Source organism: Pelodiscus sinensis, chromosome 15, assembly GCF_052426305.1.
Source record: "Pelodiscus sinensis isolate ZL-2025 chromosome 15, ASM5242630v1, whole genome shotgun sequence".
Taxonomy (NCBI): domain Eukaryota; kingdom Metazoa; phylum Chordata; order Testudines; family Trionychidae; genus Pelodiscus; species Pelodiscus sinensis.
This window is the reverse complement of record NC_143066.1, coordinates 19,504,941-19,528,464: the sequence shown is the minus strand read 5'-3', so window position 1 is coordinate 19,528,464 and position 23,524 is coordinate 19,504,941. Positions and strand designations below refer to the sequence as shown.

Here is a 23,524-nt window from a genome sequence, read left to right as displayed (position 1 = left end):
CCCCAGCAGGTGGTGTCACACACACACACACACCTCCCCTACTTGAATTGTGATGCTCAGAACTGGACACACTACTCCAACTGAGGCCTAATCAGCGCAGAATAGAGTGGAAGAATGACTTCTCGTGTCTTGCTCACAGCACTCTGTTAATGCATCCCAGAATCATGTTTGCTTTTTTTGCACCAGCATCACACTGTTGACTCATATTTAGCTTGTGGTCCACTATGACCCCTAGGTCCCTTTCTGCAGTACTCCTTCCTAGACAGTCCTTTCCCATTCTGTTATGTGAGACTGATTGTTCCTTCCTAAGTGGAGCACTTTACATTTGTCTTTATTAAATTTCATCCTGTTTACCTCAGACCATTTATCCAATTTGTCTGGCCGCCTTAAATGTGATTCAGCGTCCACTCAGTGTGGACGCACTATTTCAAAATAGCAAAATGCTATTTCCAAATGCATTTTGTGTGTAGACGTGTTTTTTCGAAATAAGCTATTTCAAAATAATGCTGTGGTGTAGACATACCCATAGAGTGGGCTATAAATGAACAATACAGTAGACTTCTGATAATCCGGCACCTTTGGGACCTAGGTGGTGCCGGATTATTGGATATGCCGGAATATCAGGAGGTTCTCCGGCGCGGGGCTGTGACGGGTCTGCTGGGACCCGTACTTTGTCTGAGAGGTGGGCGGGGAATGGCTCGGTGAGGTGTGAACCCTCCGCCGTTTTTCAGGAAGGCAGGGGAAGCCCTGCGCAGCCACCGGTGACAGGCTAGCTTGGGAAACCCAGCCACCGGCCTGCAAGTGGCAGCAGAGGAGAGGGGGCGAGAGCTAAATCCCCGAACTTGCCCCGTTACGGCTGTGCTCAGCCCCGTACTGCCGCCGACAGTTTCCGGGAGGGGAGCGGGCTCTCCACCCCCCCCCTAGACTGCAGTAGTTATCGCCGAACAGGGGGTGAGGGGCAGCGCTCTGGGACCAACCCGGCAGCTCCACATCTGCTCTGCTCTGCCGCTTCCCCAAGTCCGCCGCTCGTCAGTTTCAGCAGCGGCAGCACTTCCGGGTTCCAGTTGGTGCTGGACTATTGGGAGTGCCGGACCACTGGCTGCTGGACAATTGGAGTTTTACTGAATTTGGGTGGTATATAAAGACCCATCCAGTTCATGTCCTTGTTCAATACATGAGACAGTTTCAGATTTGTATATGAAGGCTAGTTCTGTAGATTTTCTCTTTAGTTGATTTTTTAAATTAATTTGTAAGAGAATATCCACCTTTAAATCCATTAATGAGTACCCAGGCAAGTATAGATATATATATATATATATATATATATATATATATATATATATATATATATATATATATATATATATACTTAATATAGTCTTAATATACACTGAAATATAGTCAGTCTTCATCTTTTGCTTTTTCACTCACTCCTCTCAGACACAGACAGTAGTGTCTTCATTTTATGTTAAAAAGTCTTGTATAGGCTGTTTTATGTAACAGATGTTCCCTCTTCACGAGAAGAGCTGGATATAACCATATCGTATTTATGAAGACTGATTTCAGAAGTGTCTTGCTTAAAGAGTTTTACTCGAAGCCAGATTGACTCAGCAATTCTTAAAATAGCTTTTAAAATTTGCTTCAAGTAATTAATCCCCAAATACATACACACACATATGCAGACATTTTTTTCTTTCTTTGAGCAACAATTAGTTTCCTGCCTCCAGAAGGTTTAGTCAGATGAGTTAAAGTGCATTTCTTCTACTTTGTAGCAGTCATGTATGTAGTGTGTATTTGTAAAAAAAGAAAAAAAAAGTCACTGTGTTCAATTAGAGAAATTCTACACTGAAAAAACAACAAAAAAAACCCTGCAAATAAACAACCCCCTGCCAACCCCCTCCAAACAAACAACCCAACCTCCCCCCCCCAAAAAAAACCCAAACCAAAAAACCCACCTGTGGCAATAAGTCTCAGAACCTAGGTTAACTAACTTGGGTTTGTGGGATCGGATCAAAATAGTAGTGTAGAGTTTCCTTCTCAGTCTGGAGCCCAGGCTCTGAGATCCACCCCTTTCCTAGGCAGTATACAGAATGCCCTAAATAAGAGACAATAGCTATAAATTCTGCACTGAATTTAATGTGTAGGTTTTTTTAAGCAAATTGTGGAAGCTTCTTCTGATATCGCTGGCTTAGCTGGAAATAGGGAAATTTTGGCAGTCTATCGCCCATATCAGCCATTCTTCTTGTCACTTGGGCTATGTTTACACTACAGGCTTCTTGCAAAAGAAGTTTTTTGCGGAAGAGATTTTTTTGTGCAAGAGAGTGTCCACACTGCAAAAATGCATTGAAAAAGCAATGCACTTTCGCAAATGAGAGCATCCAGACTGCATGGACGCTCTCTCGAAAGGAAACTCTGATTGCTATTTACAGAATGGCCACCAGGGCACCTAAGCTTTTTTCAATTGCCTCTTTTTGCGCAAAAAGCCCCTGTTCCCCATCCACACAGAGGAGATAAGCAGTGAAAGTTATCAAAGAAATAGTTGTATCTAAACCCACACATATTGGAACAAAACAAAGGCTATCAATAAGATACACTCTATCCAGATACATTTAGGGCAAGGCATCTACACCTGAAGTCAAAAGTGCATATCATAGGTATATCATATGTTAAGAATAAGTTTTCTGCCAACTGAATGGGCTTAGTATTTTGGCCTTATTAATGTTTTATTTTGAATACTTGTTCAGTTTTATTACATTTGTGTAGAGAACATTTAAAATATATTATAAAGTAGGAAATTCAAGATTACTTTTAGACTTATGATAGTTTATAGATTATAGATATATTGGAAGTATGAGAGTACCATTTTTCATATACTATAATATCTGTTGCATCTTGATTTGCAAAACGGTGCAGTTTGTTGAGAGTACTTATTCACTTGACTGCAGTTGGTTAAATACCGTCTTTTGTACCTAAGATATTCCAAGGTCCATTATAAAGCAATGATATTGATACTGGTAATGTAGTGGTATTTTTAAAAATGGCAATTGCCATTATGTATTTATTAAAAGACTATTCTGTTTACCACCTTGGACATTACAGTCAATTTTATTGAGACTAAATATTGATCATGAAAGTAATTTGTCCTAAAACTTTTTGAAAAGCATCTTAGACCAATTAAAATTTGACCAATATCTCAGATGAAGGAAGACATCTTTTCTGTTCCTTATCTTCTTTGCCAATCTCTCAATGTATTTTAAGGATTATTTTTGTATTGTATTTTTTGAAAATAATTTGTTGAAGGACACTAAAATATTTAACATAAGTAATCTTCTGTATAAAACCTAAATCAAAGCAAAACCTTGTTTAAATTTGATTTTGGAGAATTTGGAAAATAATTGATGGGAAAATGTAATTAGGTAATTATGTAATAAAGGTATTATGAAGCATTTACGTATTTTACAAATGTGATGTGAAATAGAGAGTTTGGGTAGCACTTTGCATTTGTTAATTATAATGTTCTATTTTGCTTTCATTTTGGAGTGGAGAAATAGCTCACCAACAGAATTTACATTAGTACCCTTAACTATACATTTGAGGTAAAAGGGGAATTACCATATTTTCCGGCGTATAAGACGACTTTTGATGCTAAAAAACATCCCCCAAAAATCGGGGGTCGTCTTATACGCCGGGTATACAGGCGGCGGGGCCCCTCCGCGGCTTTGCAAAGCCTCGGGGGAAGCTGGTGGCGGGGCATCCCAGGCGGCTTCCCCCGAGGCTTTGCAAAGCCGCGGAGGGGCTCTGGCGGCGGGACAGCCCCGGTGCGCCGGGGCTGTCCCGCTGCCGGGGCGTCCTCAGAGGCTTTGCTCCCGGTGTCCCTGGTCTGCTGGAGACGGTCCCCAGCAGACCAGAGGCACCGGGAGCAAAGCCGAAGCGGCGGCGGGGTGCCGTGCTTCTGAGGCTTTGCTCTGGCAAAATCTCAGAGGCGCGGGACCCCGCCGCCGCTGCGGCTTTGCTCCCGGTGCCTCTGGTCTGCTGGGGACCGTCTCCAGCAGACCAGGGACACCGGGAGCAAAGTGGGGGAGGCGGAGGGGTGCTAGGTTTTCATCTTATACCCCATCTTTTAACTAAAAAATTAGGGGGTCGTTTTATACGCCCAGTAGCCTTATACGCCGGAAAATACGGTAGTTTTTAGAATAATATTGTTGTGTTTTGAATTGCTAGGCTTTTGTCCATAATGTAGTTTTGTTTGGCAAGTGATGCCATAGCATTAAGACAAAGTAATTATCAAATCGTACTGTGTGTTAATTTTCCTTGTAATATTTGTTGCCAATTATATTATCAGCTGAATACCAGATTTCCTCGCTTGTTTTGATCCTTTCCTCTCAGGGCTACTTCCAACTGCTATGTCACAGTGCTGATCAGCTGCTTCTGGTGCTGTTTGACAGATATCCACAACTGTCTTTTGTTTTCCTATGTGGGAAATTTTCTTTGTAAGCTTCATCCCTGATCTGTTTTGCTTATTCTAGAAGTATAGCCTGGTTTTTTAATCTTTAAGTTAACACTTTTGTAAATTTTGCTTTGGACCTATCTGTGCCCTAGGGCATTCATCATATGTACCCGTGCTCTAACCTGAGTAGGGGGAACCTGCAACCCTACAAACGCTCAGTGCCCAGTTTTCCCTCCCCCCCCGATCCCTCCCTGGCCCCCAACACCCCCATGCTTATCTGGTTCACATGGCTGCTGGCAAAAAGTCCTAGGAGAAGCAGTGCTTAGTGCTCAACCGCTCCCCTGTTCCTATCCCTGCAATTAAAGGGGACATGCTTTTTTAAAGGGGACATTATTTTTTTTTGTTTTTTGTTTTTTTGTGTGTTTTTGCTCAACAACTTTGGTCTCCCCCTTCCCCCCTACTTTTCCCTCCCCCCCCCCAACAGAATTTTTTCCTGGTGTCTTTTTGGGGAGGGGGGAGGGTGTTCAGTATTTTTGTTTCAACCATCTGGCAACCCTACCACTAGGAGGATTTGAGGACTGGCACTGGCCCTAAGGTAAATTGAGTTTGAGATCCCCTGATATAAAGGTTACTGGATTTTTACAATTAGATACTGTAACAGTTAAGGTATTTACACGATAAAGAGGTATATTTATTATTATGAAGACATCTTTCATCATGAAGGTTTTAAATCTCTCCTAATTGGATGGAACACTTTGAAAATTTTGGGACTATAAGTTAGTTCAGTCTTCTGCATATTCCTTTAAACAAGCTTTTATGAAGAAGACTTGGAGGCTCAATTTTGAGAGTAAGTTAATGTACGGATAGGTAGGATCACTATATCTTGGGTAGCTATTTCGTTACAGGGAAAAGTTAAGTTGTTGAGGTTTGTTTTGTTGCACGTATATGGATTGGTATCAAAGTTGATGTCTAGCTGGCTTACAAAATGTTACAGTGTGAATTTCATAGTTTATAATATTTGGGTTGTATAAATATTTTATATAATGGTACACATTCTTTGTAGCTTTATTTAGCAACCTTAACTGTTTGCTGACCATCTGTTAACACGGATATTTGTTATTAGTTATGTTTTAACAATGTACACATTATGGTAAAGTGACAAGAGGAAGATCATCTCTATGACAGTTTGAATTAATACATTTCTAACAGAAATTGAAGTGTTTATATGTAGCTAATTCCAAAGTGAACGTGATTGCTTATTTTTCTTGGTGAAAAGCTGAAAAAATAATGTAAAATGCAACACTCAGGTAAGTGCAGTGTGAATCTAGCCATGAAGCTCCTTCAGTACAGGACTAACTGGCTGATGCCTTATCTACAGTACAAATGCCTTACCTACATTACTGATAGACCAGGTGTCACACCCAGCTGTCTAATTGCTCATCAGCTCCACTTTAACACCATTTTTAAAAAGTAAATTCCTTCCCTCAAGCTATTTTCTCCATTGGTTGAGCATAAACGTTCAGACAGACAGACTTACACTACTTAATCATATTTTTAAACTCTGATCAATTTAGTTACTGGAGTTTTTATTCCTACTCTGAGTTTTTTTCGAAAACAATAAACATTGTTTTCAGCCTGTAGTGTGCAACAATTTATGGTCAAAAATAGTACATCTCACAAAACCAACTACAGATTTCAGCTAACCAAATATTCAGTGTACGGTGTAAGAAATGTTATCCTCTTAAGTAACATTAACTGCCAGTGAGGTTTATATAACCCTCCCCCCTGTTTAAAAGGATTTCAGCTAGTTGTTAACCAAGGTGTTTATCATAGCAGTCATGTCACTTTACATCATGTGAAGGATTTAGGTGCAAATACACTCAAGCCAGTACATTAAAAGTTACTCTTTTAGGAACAGGGAGCAGGTTTCCATTTGCTGCTTCTGTTTGTTTTTATCTTAGTGATTTCTGCTGGCTAGTTGTAACTTGCACAGCTCATTAACTCTACCCAGGAATTAAGGGAGGCAGGACTTGTTCTTTTCGACACTGGCAACTGAGATCTAATATAGGGAGATCGTTGTAGGGAAACCTATGAACGCTAAGGCTGAGGTTTACATTTTGTGTGGGATGTTTTTTCTCTGTGTTACCACTAAAGAGAAATACCCAGAAATGAACCTGTTTGCACTTTGTACAATGCATTTAAATTCTATTCAAAGTAAACTAAAAACCCTACCTGTTTATACCATCATAGTGAGGAAGGGAAGCTCAGAGGAGTCTGCGTTCAATACCGGTTTCACATCAAGCCTTTCATGTTCTTATTTGCTATGTCTGATTGATGTGTTTTGATCAGAAAATACATTCAGATGTGAAAAGCAGCTCACTTTCTTTATTCTGTCAATTTTCATGTTTTGATGCTTGTTAGTATCCTGCCTGCTTTTGGATTTGCTGGCAAATAGCGATCTGATGGACTCTATGGCATATATATATATATATATATATATATATATATATATATATATATATATATATATATATATATAAAAAGATTTTGCTCTGGTCCTTAAGTCAATTTTTTTTAAATAAAATGAAAACGTACGTGCTTCATTTAAATCATTGCTGTAGGGTGGGGATGGGCATGAGGATGAGGGGTTCAGTATGCAGGCTAACCAAAGGAAAGAGGAATATCCAGTCCTCTCTCACTGCAGCAGGTTGGGGCCAGGGAAGAAGTTCTTCTCCATAGTTGCTGCAACTCCAGCAGGCACATCCCGGGGAGGGGAGCATGTCCCCCGGCTGGGACAGGTCCAGGTTCATCTCCCCCCTGCATCCTCTAGCTAGAGTGAAGAATGCAGCAAATTGTGCACTTTCCCCTTGCTCCCAGATGAAAGGGAACAGTTAGTTGTTCCCTTATAAATCTGGGGGAGGGGAGGCTTCTGCCCCCACCCTTCCTGAGAGAGGTACAAGTCTTGGGATAGACTCGGATGGGGGAAGGGGTGCCATCAGCCAGCCCCTTTCACCTGCTTCTTTTCTGTATGGTTTTATGAGAAACAATCCTATTACATGTTTTCAAGTGGGGCAGTGGTGGGAGCCAGTGAGTGGTGGGAGCTGGCTTTTAAACTGTCTCTCTGTGCGCACCAGGTCCTGCCTTCCCTCCTTTGATACAGGAGAAAGGGCAGGTGTGCGTGGGGAGCTGGATTTTAAGCTTGCTCCCCATGTGCACTGGCACCCGCCTGCCCCTCCCCCGCTACTGCAACACTGGAGGAGGGTATAGGTGGCTCTCCAGGAGCCAGTGGGCATAGCAAACCAGCTTTTAAGCCAGGTACTGGGAGCCTGCATATAACTATGAAGGTTAACTGATGAGCCCAGGTTTATCAGTTAACTGTGTACATGGTTACACTTTCACATTCCTTATGCAGGCAATCTCCTTTTACTATTAATCTAGTTTTTGTTTGATCTCCCTCCAGAAATTTTATTATTTCTTTGTCCATTAGAAAATGCTTTGGTTTCTGCCTCACGTGATCTTCTTGGTCCACATTTTTTTTTAAAATCACAGTCATTCAGTTTCACAGAAATATCTCTCACTTTTGTCACTGGTTCTTTTATTGTTCCTTAGGAAGTCTGTAGATGCACACAGACGTTTGATAATGCAGCACTTTGTTACATTTTATTTTGTTCAGATTTTCTCAATCTCCCCTCCGACAATCTTGAATTTCTTACAGTTTCTGTTTGCTCTCATAAAGTTACTCGGACTTTAAGGCTAGAAAGAAAATCATTTACCCTGATCTCATGTTTATTGCAGAGCTCAGAAATTAATCTATCTATTCCTATAATAGACCCGTAACCTCTGGCTGAGTTACTGAAATCTTAAAATCTTGTTTTAAAGACTTGTTACAGAGAATCCACCATTTACAATAGTTCCAACAGCAAGCAACCGATGGTCCATGTTCCATAGGAAGGTGAAACCCTGAGGCAGTGAAAAGGCTCCACCCTTCTTTTGTGAATGTCCCTTGGTGTCTGAGGGGAGTCTTGTAGTCTCGCTATCCGATTATCTGCAGGAGAGGAAGAGTAGCCCGGGACTAGGCTTCTTCTTAACCTTTGTTGTGGCTGCTAGGTGTTGGGGGGGACCTAAGCCTGCCCACTCCCCTGGGCCCCGGCCCACAGACCCTATGAGTAGCAGTTACCTGCTGAGTCTCAAAGAGATTGTTTGTGGTCGTGTTCCCTGGGCCACTTCGCTGGGAAGCTGCTCTGTCTAGCCCTTTTCTGTTGGGCCTTGTGGTTGAGTTCCCACTGTCCAGGGTTCTGCAAGGGTTGCCGTTGGCTTACCAGCTAGTCTTCAGCTGCTGGACCTAGTTCTGACCAGGTCTGAAGTCCAGCTCCCACTCAGAGCTGTCTGTAGTGCTGTTGTTCTCCCAGTCAGCCCTTAGTTCTGTTTGGGTCGAGCTCCAGGAGGGATCTGCCAGGCCCTAGCCCAGCAGCTTCTTTTATACAGCAGCCACTCTATCCTGCCTGGAGGACTTCTTTTCTGCATTCTCACTGGGATGGGGTGTGGCAACGCCTCTGGCCTCCTGTAGGGACATCAGGATTAGTCCACCCCATGACAGGATGTCTCTACCAACCTCAACCCCAAATATGGCAGTTAGATGCTATGTGGGCCAGAGTGGCTGACAGAATTGCTGGGCTCCTGGATAAGGTTCCTCATTCTAGAAAGGGGCAGGGCCATAGGTGAAAGGGCACCTCATAGTTAACACTTAGAACCACCCAGGGCACACTGCACTGCACTCCTGTAGCAATTTAAAGGGCTCAGGCAATAGCAGCCATGGAGGCTCCCTTCTTTTGTATCACTCGGCTTGAGGCAGTTACCCCCTCCTCCCAGTCCTTGGGCCTGATGTGGGCAAAACACCACAGCCAGAAACATGGAGAAGAATTCTCTTGTAATTGGGCACCCTTCTCCTTCTAATGTCTAATGGCTGTTAGAGAGATTTTCTAATAGATGTTGTGTGTGAACCACGTGCTATTATAGGCAATCTTACCACCCCCTACATCAATCTTAAAACAAGTTTTTTTCACTGACCACTTCCATTGGAAGACTGTTCCAGAACTTCTCCCATCTGATGGCTAGAAACTTTTGTCAAATTTCAAGCATAAACTTGTTGATGAACAGTTTGTTTGTTCTTGTGACCACAGTGACCCCTTAACTTGCATAATTAATTCCTCTTCCTCCCTGGTATTTATTCCAATGTTGTGTTTATAGAGAGAGCAATTGTGTCTCCCATCAGCTTTCATTGGTTACACTAAACAAGCCAAGTTTCCTCTCATTCTTCTCTTCATCCTAGTAGCCCTTCCCTGCATCCATTCCAGTTTGAATTAATTATTCTTAAAGCATGAGAGATCAGAATTACACACAGGCTACATCTAAACTCTTGCGCAAAACATTTCTTGCGCAATAAGCCTGCAGTGTAGACATAGCCACAGTGTTTCAGATGGGGTCTCACTGTCTCTTATGTAATGGTAATAACCCCACCATATCACACCTCATGCATCCTTGAATCACATAAAGTCCTTTTCATAGTAGAATCACACTGGTGCCGCTCAATCTTCCTGTGATAAACCAAAACACACAAGTCTTTCCCATCCTTTGTTGCTTCCAACTGAGACATCTTCAGCTTATAACAAAATTTATTTTTGACAGTTCCTAGGTGTCTGACTTTGTACAATTAAACTTCATTCCATTCCCATTGTTTTAGTTCTTTTTTGATATTCTAATTCTTCCCTTGATAGTCTTGACAATACCCACCCTTTCGACTTTGTGACATTGACAGATTTTATTAGCATACTCCCACTGTTTGATGACAAAAGCACAGTGAAAATATTACATAAGATTGGTCCTAAGGGCAATCTTTGAGGAACACTACCAATCATTTTTGAGCATGACCCATTGTATTCTCCTATTTAACCTGTTTTTTGTCCACCTTTCAACTCTCAAGTGAATCCCGCCTCCTCCAATGTAACTAATAATTTCCCATGTGGAACTGTAACAAAAAGCTTTACTGAAATCCTTGTAAATTAGATCTACTGAATTTTCTTTGTCTAGAAAATTCTGGTTATTTTCTTTTGGTTGGTCTATGATCTACTTTTGTAAAGCCATGTTGTATATTATCCCACTTACCATTTACCTCTATATTCTTAACTACTTTCCCCTACAAAATTTGTGCTAAGAATCTGCATATAGTTGATTTTTAGTGCTTCCCCCCAAGCTGTTTGTTTGGTTTCTACCTCAGATGTGATAATTTATTTCATATCCTTATTCTCACTAATGCTATTGCCCCCATAATGCTTTTTCATTACCCTTATTAAAAGCATTAAAATGTTGGTCCATACTTAGATTATCTTTAATCTCCACTTTATCCTCAGTGTTTTTTGGTCCCACTTCTTCTTTCTTTGGTTTCCTTTTATTTATGTTGGTAAATAACCTTATACCATTTGTTTTAATTTCATTTGCAAGATCCAACTCTGCTTTGGCAGTTCTTACTTTTCTTCCTTGCTTTTTGACCTCCAAGAGGTACCTTTCCTTCCTGATCCATTCTTTCTTCCCATTCTTTGTAGGTTTTCTGTTTTCTTTTAATAACTTGCTTGTTCATCCAATCATGTCTGCAACCCTTCAAGTATGTGCAGCTATGTATTCCATTTAGGTGGTATGTGTATGTGCCCAAAGATTTTGCCTCATAGTACCAGCATGAAGTGATAGGAGAGGAGACTAAGGGGGGGATATGACAGAAGTCTATAAAATCATGACTGATGTGGAAAAAGTAAGTAGGGAAAAGTTATTTACTTATTCCCACAATATAAAAACTAGGGTGTCACCAAACGAAATTAATAGGCAACAGGTTTAAAACAAACAAAAGGAAGTTTTTCTTCACTCTGTGCATAGTCAACCTGTGGAACTCCTTGCCAGAGAATGTTGTGAAGACTATGACTTTAACACTGTTCAAAAAGCAGCTAGATAAATTTATGGAGGTTAGATCCATCATTGGCTATTAGCCAGGATGGGCAGGAAAGGTGTCCCTAGCCTGTTTTTCTGGATATGGGTGACAGGAGAGGGATCACATGATGATTACTTGTTGTGTTCCTTCCCTCTGGGGCATCTGATATTGGCCACTGTTGGCAGACAGGAAGCTGGGCTAGATGGTCCTTTGATCTGACCCAGTATGGCCATTCTTATGTTCTTATGAGGTAGAGCATGGGCCTCTTTCTTGTAGTTCCTCCCTTGCCTATGTGAGGCAGCACTGCCTTTCCGACCACCCTCAGTTCCCTCTTATTAACTATGTCAGGGGTTGAAGCTCTGTGTAGTTCTTAACCTCATAGTGTCTCTATCTTGTAGTGTCTTTTTCCTAGCTGTATATACTTAGTGTGTAATTTTAGTGTTGGTTAGATTTAATTGAGCATTTCCCCAGTGATACTGTCATCAGGGTTTAAACATTGTGTGCCATGTGATGGAGTGATCCCAATAATGTTCCACACATCCATTACTCACTTGGACAAGCCCTGCGTCGAAGAATAGTATTTGACTTGTAAAGTATTCATGAAAATGAATCAGGTGCCTAGAGGCCTTCACCTAAAGCAGCACCTATTCAAACAGACTATGTAGCCTGCTTCAGGTTCTGAGAATGCTTCTATTTTACACTCTGGAGCCAGTGCCTCCTGAATAGATGGAGAAAAGCTGCCCCCACCCATTGACAGCACAAAGGAAAAAGTCACATAAGATCAACCAAGACCACTCTAGGTCTAGTGGGAACTCTACTCCAGAAAGAGCATGGATTGGCATAGTATTAATGTCAGCATGCAGGATGAAGCAGGTCTCTGAAATCATTCTCTAGTATCATGTGGGAAGGTTAAAGAGCCTGTACCATTGTACTGGGGTGGAGTGGCCACTCACTGACCTGGATGGGGAGGAGCTCCTCCAGGAGCCCATTTTGGGCAGTGTCTCACCCTGCCCAGTCACCTGACCGGAAGCCAGAAGGCATGGCCAGGACTATAAAAGCCCAGCCTTAGAGCTCAGTCTGGGCCCAGCCTCCAGAGAGGCAAGAGGTCTGCTTGGCACTCCGTGCCTGGGAGGCTGAGGTCTGGCCTGGACTACCAGGTGTGCCTGACCCTGAGGACGGGCTTGAACCCCCGTGCTGGTCCATGCCCAAAGATTGCCTTGGACCTTTAGCCGTGCCTGACCTGGAGGACCGGCCTGACCGCCTGCGCTGGCCTGTGTCTGAGGATTGGCTGGAACTGCTGGACCTGCAAGGGGTTGAGGACTGGCCTGGACCACCCGGACCTGACAAGCCTTAGCCCCCTGAGAGACCAGCCTAAAGCCCAGATATGTGCAGAGGGGGAGAAGGGAAGTAGTCCAGGGAACATTGACCACAGTTAAGTGCACCTGAGTCAGCGTGTTGTGGGCTGGATCCCCTCTGACCCAGCAGCAGATGGCTCTGCTGCTGTTAGGTCCTCAGGCTGGGACACAGTGGAGTGGATGGGCCTGCATCCCTCTTTACCACCCACTTGCCAGGTGGCAGTCTCCCCTTCTCTGCCACCATAGGCAAATTGCCTGAGCTCCTCTTGAATGAGGAGACAAACTGCTTGCTACTGTTTGTTACTGCCCCACCTTGAAAAAAGGCCTGGGGTACTCAACTACTGTTTGCCTTTGCTTGTTACTGCCCCTCCTTGAACAAAGTCCGGGGCTGCTGAACTAGTGCTTACTTCTATTTGTTCTTGCCTGCCTTGGACTAAGGCCTGGGCTACTGGACTACTGATTTGCTTCACTTTGGGTGTGTCTAGACTACATGGCTCCGTTGACGGAGCCATGTAGATGAGTTTACTCTGCAAAGGGAGTACATCAAAATGGCCGCTGCGCTGTGTCGATCAGCTGCTTGTTGGCACAGCGTGGCAGTCTAGACGGGGATCTGTTGACCCCAGAACCCTTCATTGGCAGATCCTTTCACAAGGCATAAAGGATCTAGACTACTGCGCTGTGCCAACAAACAGCTGATCGGCACAGTGCGGCGGCCATTTTGATGTCAATGAAGTGGCAATTATTTAAATCGCTGCTTCATTTCCCTTTGCCGAGTAAACTCATCTACATGGCTCTGTCTATGGAGCCATGTAGTCTAGGCACACCCTTTGTTATTGCCCTGCCCGAGACCCGGGCCTGGACTACTGAACTGAGGGTTTGTTTAGTGCCCTCAGTGGTGGGCAGAGTGGCCACCCATTGACCTGGAGGAGGAGGAGTCCCTCTAGGAGCCCCAACCAGCTACAACCATCAACTCTGATTTTGGTCCCAAGGTTTCTTTTGAGCCTGGTACTGATAAAAGGTGATGCCGGCAATAGCTGTTTCCATGCCTGTTGATGTATCGGGCATCAACAGATCTCTTCTCTCTTTCTGTCCAAGACTCTTTCTTGGTCCAGGTCTTTGGTGGCGCTATGTTGTTTATAGCCCTGTTGGCTAGGTTGACTGCTGAACCTTTGGGTCTGTTATTTGGGACCAATAACAAATTCAACAAAAGGGATCTACTGTGGTGTTCTGTGCAGCAGATGTTGGAGGAAGGTGAGTGCCACAACTATTGTAGCACTGTCAACTACTTTGCTACCACTACTGACTTTGAGATTGACAATGGAGACATATTTGGTGCAGTGATATCATTTCTACCATCACCACTTGTCCTCCTATGTTTGGGGAATGGAGGAGTTAGACCAGATAATGGGCTACTTCCACCATTATCCCTGGAAATCTGAGACTTCTCAGTGTCAAAGTCAGGATCTTGCTATTCCCAGTCTTCATAGCCTGGCCTATATTGGGGCCATTTATTGACCAGCGAGTTGGCATTTGTCTCTCAGTTGGGTTGGGGATCACTTGTTGAACCCATGGCCTGGCTCTACTGGTCACTAATGCTCTATCCTTGTTTCCAGTTGCCTCTATCGACTCTATGGGGTGCTCCCCAGGTGCAGAGATTGCCCTCCTCTTTTCACTCTAAGGTGAGATCCCTGGCATATCAGTGACAGGTATCACTGATTTATCACAGGTTAAGGCACCAGTGAACCTTCCTCTTGCAGAGCCTCCAGAGTTATCCTGTCTGCGTCTTCCAGTCCAAGAGTGAGTTTAACCACTCCTAAATCCCCAGACATCAAGCCTTCTGATACCGTGTTGCATCTTAAAGCATGCCAGCCAACCATCAGAAAAAACACAGATCTCAGTCATTTCCATCTGCTTTTAAAAGTCCTTGGCCTTCTCGAGCAATATCGGGCCAGAAATTGGAGTTCCCTCAGAATGCTTCAAGGAAAACCATTTGTAGAGTATATTGTTTGATTGTTCCAGTTTTGGTTTGTGCAAAGCATGGCGTTTCTCGATTGCTTTGATCATCTTGGCACTTGACACGAATTTCGTCAGTTCCTCTTTCTGTGCCTTAATATCATAGATCGTCAATGAGCCAACACACACCAAGCTCTTTTGGTGCATCAATTGGCTCCTGTTCTCTCCTCTATCAAGGTGCCTAGTTAGGTCCCTGGGTTATAATCAGCACAACCTATTTTCTTTTCTGTTCTTTGCCTGTTGCTGGTGTACTGCTAGCCATCGTACTGTACTCATAGGCAGGACAAGTACAGTCTTACTGCTGCAAGTTTGCAAACATGACTTCTGCAAGAGCTGGAAAATGATGCCGGATGGCTACCAGAATTTTTCCAGTTAACCCAATGGGGAACTGTATTGCCGTCTATGGGGAGATGCTAGTTAATAGTTTTTCTGGATATTCAAGTGCTGGATAACAAGGTTTGTACTGTACATAAGTGTTGAAAGAAAGACCTTTGGCATTGAATTACTTTTTTCAGTATTTATTTTATTGTTTGATATTGCTCACCTACAGTTTGCACAATATTACGATACTTATTATCAAGGTTTTTTTTTAAAAGCTGTTCATTCTTGAAAGACTGGTTAAAGGATTCAAGAGTTTACTACCTTAATTTTTTTTATAAACTTTTTGTTTTTTGTTTTTGTTTTAGTTCTGCCAAACCTTTGGAATATTGATGGGGAGTTTACTATTCCTGAGCAAAAGCAAGCAGAAAACAACGAGGAGCTAGCAAACTCCTATGAAAGAAAACTGATTGAGGTAAGAATTTGTTTAGAAGACGCATTACAGAGTTAGTAGCTGAAAACCCATGCTGTCAGATAGCTTTGGCTGTTGGGCCAAGTAATTACTGTCTCTGCAGTCTTCCTGATACAAACTAAATGTTTGTATCTCAATGGTCTGGGACTATTGGCATGGCATAGATACATGTCTTGCTGTTGCACAGCTGTAACTCATAAAGTCAAAGTGGCTGAGAATTGAAAAATGTGGATGGTAACAGACTGCAAGTCTCAGTAATGATTTGACCTGGTGATATTCTGAACAAAAAGAGTTTTCAACTACAAAGTTGTTTCCATTTCTTGATAATAACTCAACAAACATTTTAGGGTACAGAGTGACACACAGGTTGACAATTTAATTACGTATATAGTGGCAGTGATTTAACAGTTTAAGGTGAAAAACAATTTCCATTCTTAAACTGAATTTTGGTGTCTCCCTTTAATTCTTTAAATAAATAGTTTGATATTAATAATGCTTTGAACTGTTTATTTAAAAAATATAAGTTGATTGAAGATACTGTAATTTTTAGTCATGGAAATCTTGAAAAATAACTTTTTTCTCCTGTGGAAAATATTCTTAATATCCACACTTGAGTACCAAAATTGACTTACACTTGAACAGTTTCAAACATACCATATATACTTGTTCTCAGTTTAAAAAATGTATACAATGCTGATTTTGTTAATTTTTATTTTCTATGTTAAAATATATATTTAATTACACCATTGATTTTGGAACCAGTTTGCAATACTTGGAATCTCTTCAGACACTGGTAACTTATTTGAGGGTCATCCTGAGTAAAACAGTGTCTATAAAAGCCACAGTTGCTGCCAGCATTACTTACTGAGTTTGTAACTGCTCTGTGCCACATGCTTCAGGCCTCATATAAGTTACAATCACCACGTCAAGACCTCATAAGATTACAAAATGTGTTGCCTTTTCCAGTTGCCTTCAGTGGCGGATTTAGGGCAGGGCGAGCGGGGCGGCTGCCCCAGGCCCCGCGCATGCGCCGTGTCAAAGGAGGGGCACCGCGAAATTTCGCTGCCCTGGGCCCCGCGGCACTCTCATCCGCCCCTGGTTGCGTTTTTACCTTTCTTGAGATGTTTTTGAACTTAAAAGTTTTAATAGTGTATCTTATGAATCTTGTAACTTCCCTGAGGACTTTCTAATTGATGTGCCAGAACTGTGGCATGTTTTGTTAGTGCTGCATTGGTGTAAAATGTTGAGTTCCATGGATATGATGTTAATACTGAAACGATTGAAGGAAGTTACAAACTCTGTTGATGTAACTATATTGATGGAGCTTGTGATAAACATGAGCTCTACCTTTTGAAGACTAGTAAGTTTATTATGAAAAAAGGGTTAAAGACATAACCTTCACTATAAGTTAATAAATATGAAATTCCCAAACAAAAATAAAAGCTATTTAATCATTGTCTCTAGCCAAACATTCCATAATCACTTGAGATTTTTCCCTGTGTCTTTGACCATGTTTTGTTTATGCAAGGAAGGCCACATATATCCCCATCTGATCTAATCTCTTGAATAGCCAAACTCTCTTCTAGCTATGGGGAGAATATTTGACAAAAATTGTCTGCTCTTTGAACAGGTGGATACTGTCCTTGAAAAACATGGTTAAAATCCTTTTATGCTTCACCACCACTTTTTCAAATGGTACACCCCTTTTCTGAGTTTATCTGGCTTTTTCCTGTTGCTGAACCTGTCTGAGGTACATTTCTTAGTAAAAAATCCAGTTAAAATGTCATAAATATTGAAAAAACAACTTGATCTCAGCTGTTATATTGCTTTCTCAGAGGCTCAAGATTTTCCGATGACACTGGAAAGTTTCCATGAAAGAGAGTGCTGCCAGTATCTGATCTCTCTGTATTCCTCTGATTCTGTAGTTTTGCAGACTCTCCTGCTCCATTATAAAGTGTAGCTGCAAATCATATCTAATGCAGGCAGCCTGCCTGTCTGCTCAGTGTTACAATGTTGTGTTCAGAGAGTCACATGCCTAAAGATAGAATGTGATGACTATAATAATCCAGGTTCTGTCTGACACTGCTTCTTGCTTTTTCTCTCAAGAAGAGTGCTGTCACTTTTTACATGGGCCCATTGTAGCTGTCCAGATGAGAACTAGAAAGGGAAACACTTCTGAATGCTGTTGTGGCAGAGCTATGCAGCAGGAGCTTTGGGGAAGGGAAGAGTCAGTTGGTATGACCAGGTTAAGGTAATCCAGAGCTCTAGACACACCACTTGCAGAATATCAGTAAGAGTCCCCCTTGAACTTGTTACCTGACAATCAGGATCTTGCAGTCACCAAAGAAATATAAGATAGGCTTTGATAGGCTGATGAAAAATTAAAAATGGGTAAAACAGAAGCTGAGCTGAAATGTTCATGCAATACATTGTAGTATATAAAGTTGTTTCTTTATTGTTTTCCATTGTGGAGAATTTGGTTAGTGGTATCTCCTGAGTGCATATTATAATCATTTATAATATTACAATGATTTGAATTTCTTCTTATAATTCGTTATGGACTTGTATTCAGTCACACTTTATTACAAAAAAAACAGTAGAAAGTTGACTTAATAAACGTCCATATAAAACTTATTAGAAACACTTTTAGTGCTTTAAACAGTATGAATATTTATTGAGAAATGTCTGTCTTATGCATAAGTTCCACTCTAAAAGCATTGTATGACACTTTCTAGAAAGAGCCACATAAAGAACATTATTCTTGTTACCATGATTTCTTCTAATACAAAGTTTAAGATCAGTCTCCAAGCACCTAATGTTTTGTCATTGACAGTATGGGGCTATGTCTGCACTACCAAGTTATTTTGAAATAAGTTATTTCAAAATAATAACTCCCAAAATAACAATTTCAAAACAAGCCCAATACTCCTCTTCACAAGTAGGAGTTATTATTTATAATAACAGGCTTGGTAGTGTGGATGTTCACCTTGTTATTTCAAAATAACCCCCAGTATAGACATGCCCTTGGAGTAACATTGAGCAATGTGTGTGCCCTTATATGTGTCTCTCAGTCAACCTAGTATAATATGGGACCAGATTAAAATTGTACCTGATTCTGTATACAAAGGAAAACAGTCTCTATAGATATTTATAATGCAAATCCACAAACACAGAAATAAGTTTAAATGCACAGTAAGACATGTTTTACTTTGTGCAACTAATGCGATTTTGTTGTATATAAGGAATAAACCTGTTTTGATTTGCAGTGGTTTTGAAGGATTTGTCTACATAATTTCACCTGCCCTAGAAGTTTTTCCACCTTACATTTTCTTCAGGGAAATGCAAACTCTATATAGCTTCACAATAAGTAGTCATTGAACATTTGCTGTCCTGGCAGAGCTGGCATTGCTAATGATTAGTTAACAAAACAAAAAACAGCTGTGACTGATGTTCAGGATGTGCAAACAAAAACAAGATCTGTGGCTGGATTGAGATCCATAAGGGACACTATTGTTTACAGTGTCTTTCTTTTTGTGGCTATAGACAAGTAATGAACATTTCCTGAAATGAAGAGATGAGCACTTGTAATGGAAGATTGGAAAAAAATATATCTGACACTCTAATTTTTTGTGACTTTTCTTAAGTATGTCTAATTGCAGAGAACAGAAACCAGCTTTTCTTGCAGTTTCAGGCTTGTACAATTTACGGCCTTATTCATGATTGATTTTATTCATGGTTTAAACTTGCATTTCATCAAATTTAAATTATAGCTTATGCAGAAAAAATTGTTCAAAATGCCCCTAATGTGTCTTACAAAGATGCTACTAAAGACTCGATAATTAAAATGGGCCTTCTATTTCCTGATGCAGATTATTCCTGTCAGGAAATGGGAAATAAAGAGACTGGACCCATTGCTGTGATAGAGGTTCAGGGCACTGAAACTGTGTGCCGCAGTTCCCTGATCCCTGGAATGCCCTTTGTTACTGTAATCATAGAAGGTTTGTGGAATGACTTCTTTATAGAGGGGAGCCAGAACAGGTAGAGAATATCTGTCCACATCTTTTGGGCTTTTGTAGCATGTGCAAAAGCAGCATATCCGGAGGCTTTGCTTTTATACAAATATTATCTGTTGAAATACAGTGCTCAGGTTTTAGAGCTCAGTTTCCCCAAAAGCTTTGAATTACTTTTTTGAATTTCTCAGTGGACTTTGTAATACTTCACCATGTTTCCTGTCAAATATTTAAACTTAAATATTATAAGTATTAAAATTGAATTATACCTGTTTTTCATGCCTAAAGAATTAGTTTCCAGACACCCAGAATGGGAGATTGGATAACTTTCTTTCACTCAGACCTTCCACATGCTCATCATGCGAAGACAATGTTTGACTTGCTCAATTTCTAATATAAATGCTGAGCAGATCACTGTAAGTGTTCATTTATGAATATTTAGATATTTATGAAATTTGACGTATAGTAAAAAAAAAAAAAAAAGGTTACATTTAGATTTTCAAATGCCTGTCAGATTGTCTGGCTGTGTTTTCAAACAGAGCTTTTTGAAATATTTGATACTGGTGAAAGTTATTTTACAATTGTGTGATATTATACCAAATGTTGAGTGTTTTGGTTTAACTTTTGTCAGTTTTGATATCTTTTATGCCTTTTTAAAGAGTAATTAAGTACTTGGCCAGTTGAAATCTGAGGCTTCAGAATCATGCTGTTCTTGTATGTGAGCTGCTTTCTTGATTCAGTCAGAATTTTAACTTTTCAGTTTTTCATTAATTTAATTTCAAATCAGTCAAAAGAGTTTAAATTGTATAAAGTGCAGAAAGAGATCTTTGGGTTCTTGTGGATGGTCATTAATAAGGAGATTGTGGAGTTTATGGATAGTTCTCTGAAACATCCATTCAGTATGCAGCAGCAAAAAACCAAACAGAATCTTAGGAACCATTAAGAAAGGGATAGATAATAAGAAACAAAATATCTTAATGGCTCTGTATAAATTCATGGTATAAATTCATGGTATATCTGCCTCTTTAATAGTGCATGCAGATCTGATTGCTCCGTCGCAGATATATTAGAATGGGAAAAGATACAGAGAAGGGCAAAAAAATTATCAGGTATATGGTATAGCTTTAGTATGAGGAGACGTTAAAAAGACTGGGATTTTTCAGCTTGGAAAGGACATCACTAAGAGTCATATGCGAGAGATCTATAAAATCTTGACTGATGTTGAGAAAATATTTTCTTATTCACTTACTTTTTTGCATAACACCTATTGCATGTTCTGTTCCTTTCCTGTGAAGTGTCTGGTGTTGGCCACTGTCAAAATGCAGGATACTGATATAGATGGGCCATTGATCTGGCCCAATATGGCTGTTTTTATTATCTTATTCAATAGTTACATGAAAATAATATATTTATGTCTTAGAACAGTTTCTGTATGCTTGACCTCTATGTTTTTTCAGATAAAAATGAAATAGTGTAACCTCTTGAAAATGGAGTTGTCTGTCAGCCTTCAGCATTCTTGTCAAACAAGTATCAGTCTTTGTGCTGCCAGTATTTTTTTTCTAATAAATTATAGTTTTGTACACTGGCTTTCCATTAGTAATGGAATTTTCTAAATACTACAAGGAACAGTTTTATATGAGTAAAAAATTTTAATTAGTATTTTTTTCAATTCAGTTTAATTTTTAAAAAAGACTTAAACTGCTTTGAAGACTTCATCTATTGATATGTGTGAATAAGAATAAATGTACGTATTTTTATTGATTTATTAGATGTGTCTTTCCTTTCCTGAGTGATACAAGGATTTCCAGCTTGAAAGTTTATTGAATTTTTGAATTCTTCACCAAAAAATTTCGGTTTGTTAGTAGAATTGTTCTTCAGTTCAGTATGCTAAGTAGCAATTTAATAAAGAATTTTTCAGAAGCTGTAGTCAGGAAACATATTGGGCTGCAGAGGAAATTCTGATGGCAAAGCTATTTTTGTCAGTGTAAGCACAAAATGATATTTTCAATTAGAAACCATTTCACAAAATTATCTTCACTCAAAAAGTAATCACAGAAATATAGCAAGGTAATATTTTTCAAGACATATTAATGTAAGACTCTACTTATGATGCATTAAAATTTTTGTTTTCAGATTTTTTGTAATAAACAAATAAACTGTAATTCTGAGGTTGTGGATCTTTGGCCTGTGTTTGAGAAAATTTTATAAATGTGGAAGGAGGTGTTCTTCATGGTAGGAACCTCCTTTTATTGAACTTGCATATTGTGTGCCCATTTTCTTTAAACGAGCTCTCCGAACTCCTTTACAGCATGTAAGGCAAGAAGTGTCTTAGCCTAACTGGGCACAAAGAGATAGAGGGGGAGGAAAGATTCTTTTTGTTGTTCTTTTGTTTAAAAGAGTTAAGGTTTTTAAAACCTTTAATCAAACCTTCAAGCAGTGGGGTTTGAAATGGAGCACATGGTAAGAGTTCAATGGTCTGTTTTATTGGATGATTAGAAAAGAAGCAGCATGTTTATTGACTGTTGTATAAAGAAATCAATTGGTTTATTACCTTATTTCCCTAACAAAATAATAAAATACCTTTCTTGAGTTAGTCTGATATTTTTTAATATATTGACAAATACAGTAAAACTCCAGTGGTCTGGCATCCAGTGGTCCGGCACTCCTGAGGGTCCGGCACCATCTGGAACCCGCTTTGCCCTGGGCTTCCCCGAGTCAGCCGCTGGTCTGTTTCAGCAGCGGCTGACTTGGGGAAGTCTGAGGCAGAGCAGCTGGGGTGCTGCCAGGTTGGTCCCGCGGCGCCAAGGGGCGCATCCCCCCCCACTCCACCCCAGACCCCTCATAGCTACCCCTTCCTATAGTCCATCATATCTGATAATCCAGCACTCCCTGGGTCCTAAAGGTGCCATATTATTGGAAGTTTACTGTACATTTGTTTGGTTTAATTTGCCTCTGTGTTATGGGAAAGAAGTGAAAAATGGTATCTTTGTGAATCAGGGATTTAAAATATAGTTAAAATGCAAGTTCTGTGTCCATTTAGTATATATATAAAACCATACCATTTTAATGTGCCCTGTGTACTAGCCACAAATTATTGGCATTATTAATTAGTTCATAGTTTCTCGACTGCAGCATGTATTTTCTTTCAGTAGGCAACTGAGAGCAGCACATTAGCTGAAATTAACTACTATGTTTGCGAATTGTCACTCTATGGTCTCTTTAAATGGCATACAGGTTTGCCATGAAATGTCAGGGCTGTTGTTTTAAATTAATATGGAACAGATTAATAACTTTGCTGTGAAACTGCAAATTCATATGTGGATTTTTTTCAGTTGAAATATTATTAGAAGTAATTTCATCTAGATGGTACTTCCTGGTACCAGGGCAGTCGGTCTGCCTTTACTTTTGTGGTCTTAGCACAGCACATGATTAAAATCATGGCAAACTCCGAATTTAGTGCTCAGCAGTATCCTTCTAAGATGCGCGGCAGTTCATCTTCATAGGTGATTACTCAGCCCTGCCCAGTCAGAACCTCAGAGTTCTGTGCACAGAGCTGACGGACTGAACGGGGCTGATAAATCACCTGTGAAGCTGTGCTGTCCGCATCTTAGAGGGAATGCTGGCGCTCATTCAAAATGTAGTTCTTTTTCACCTACAAAATTATGGTCCAATGCAACATATGGCATATGGGCAAATTCCTTTTCCCCAAGACCAGGCTAGACTTAGGGAAAATGGCCCTGTGAGTGAACTTGTATTTTGGCACCCTTTCTTTGAAAGAAACTTGGACTGCACTACAAGAGACATCACTGCCCAAAGGCTGAAAGATGTTTCAACACTGTACCTGAAGTAGGTCCATGGACCCCGTGAACTCCACGTCAAGGAAGAGGGACCAGCTGGCGCCTTCCTCCTAGCAAGGGTGACATTTAATAATTC

General features: G+C 40.6%; 1 protein-coding gene across 6 annotated transcripts in view; it reads left to right on the top strand.

Annotated features, from left to right (window-relative positions):
• SNX29 (sorting nexin 29) overlaps positions 1-23,524 on the top strand; it is a 472,527-nt gene that overhangs the window by 174,968 nt on the left and 274,035 nt on the right. For all 6 annotated transcript variants that reach the window (XM_014577718.4, XM_089782297.1, XM_014577716.4 and 3 more), the window contains one exon: positions 15,478-15,584. In XM_014577718.4, the coding sequence (XP_014433204.3) occupies positions 15,478-15,584 (107 nt within the window). The remainder of the gene's footprint in view (positions 1-15,477; positions 15,585-23,524) is intronic.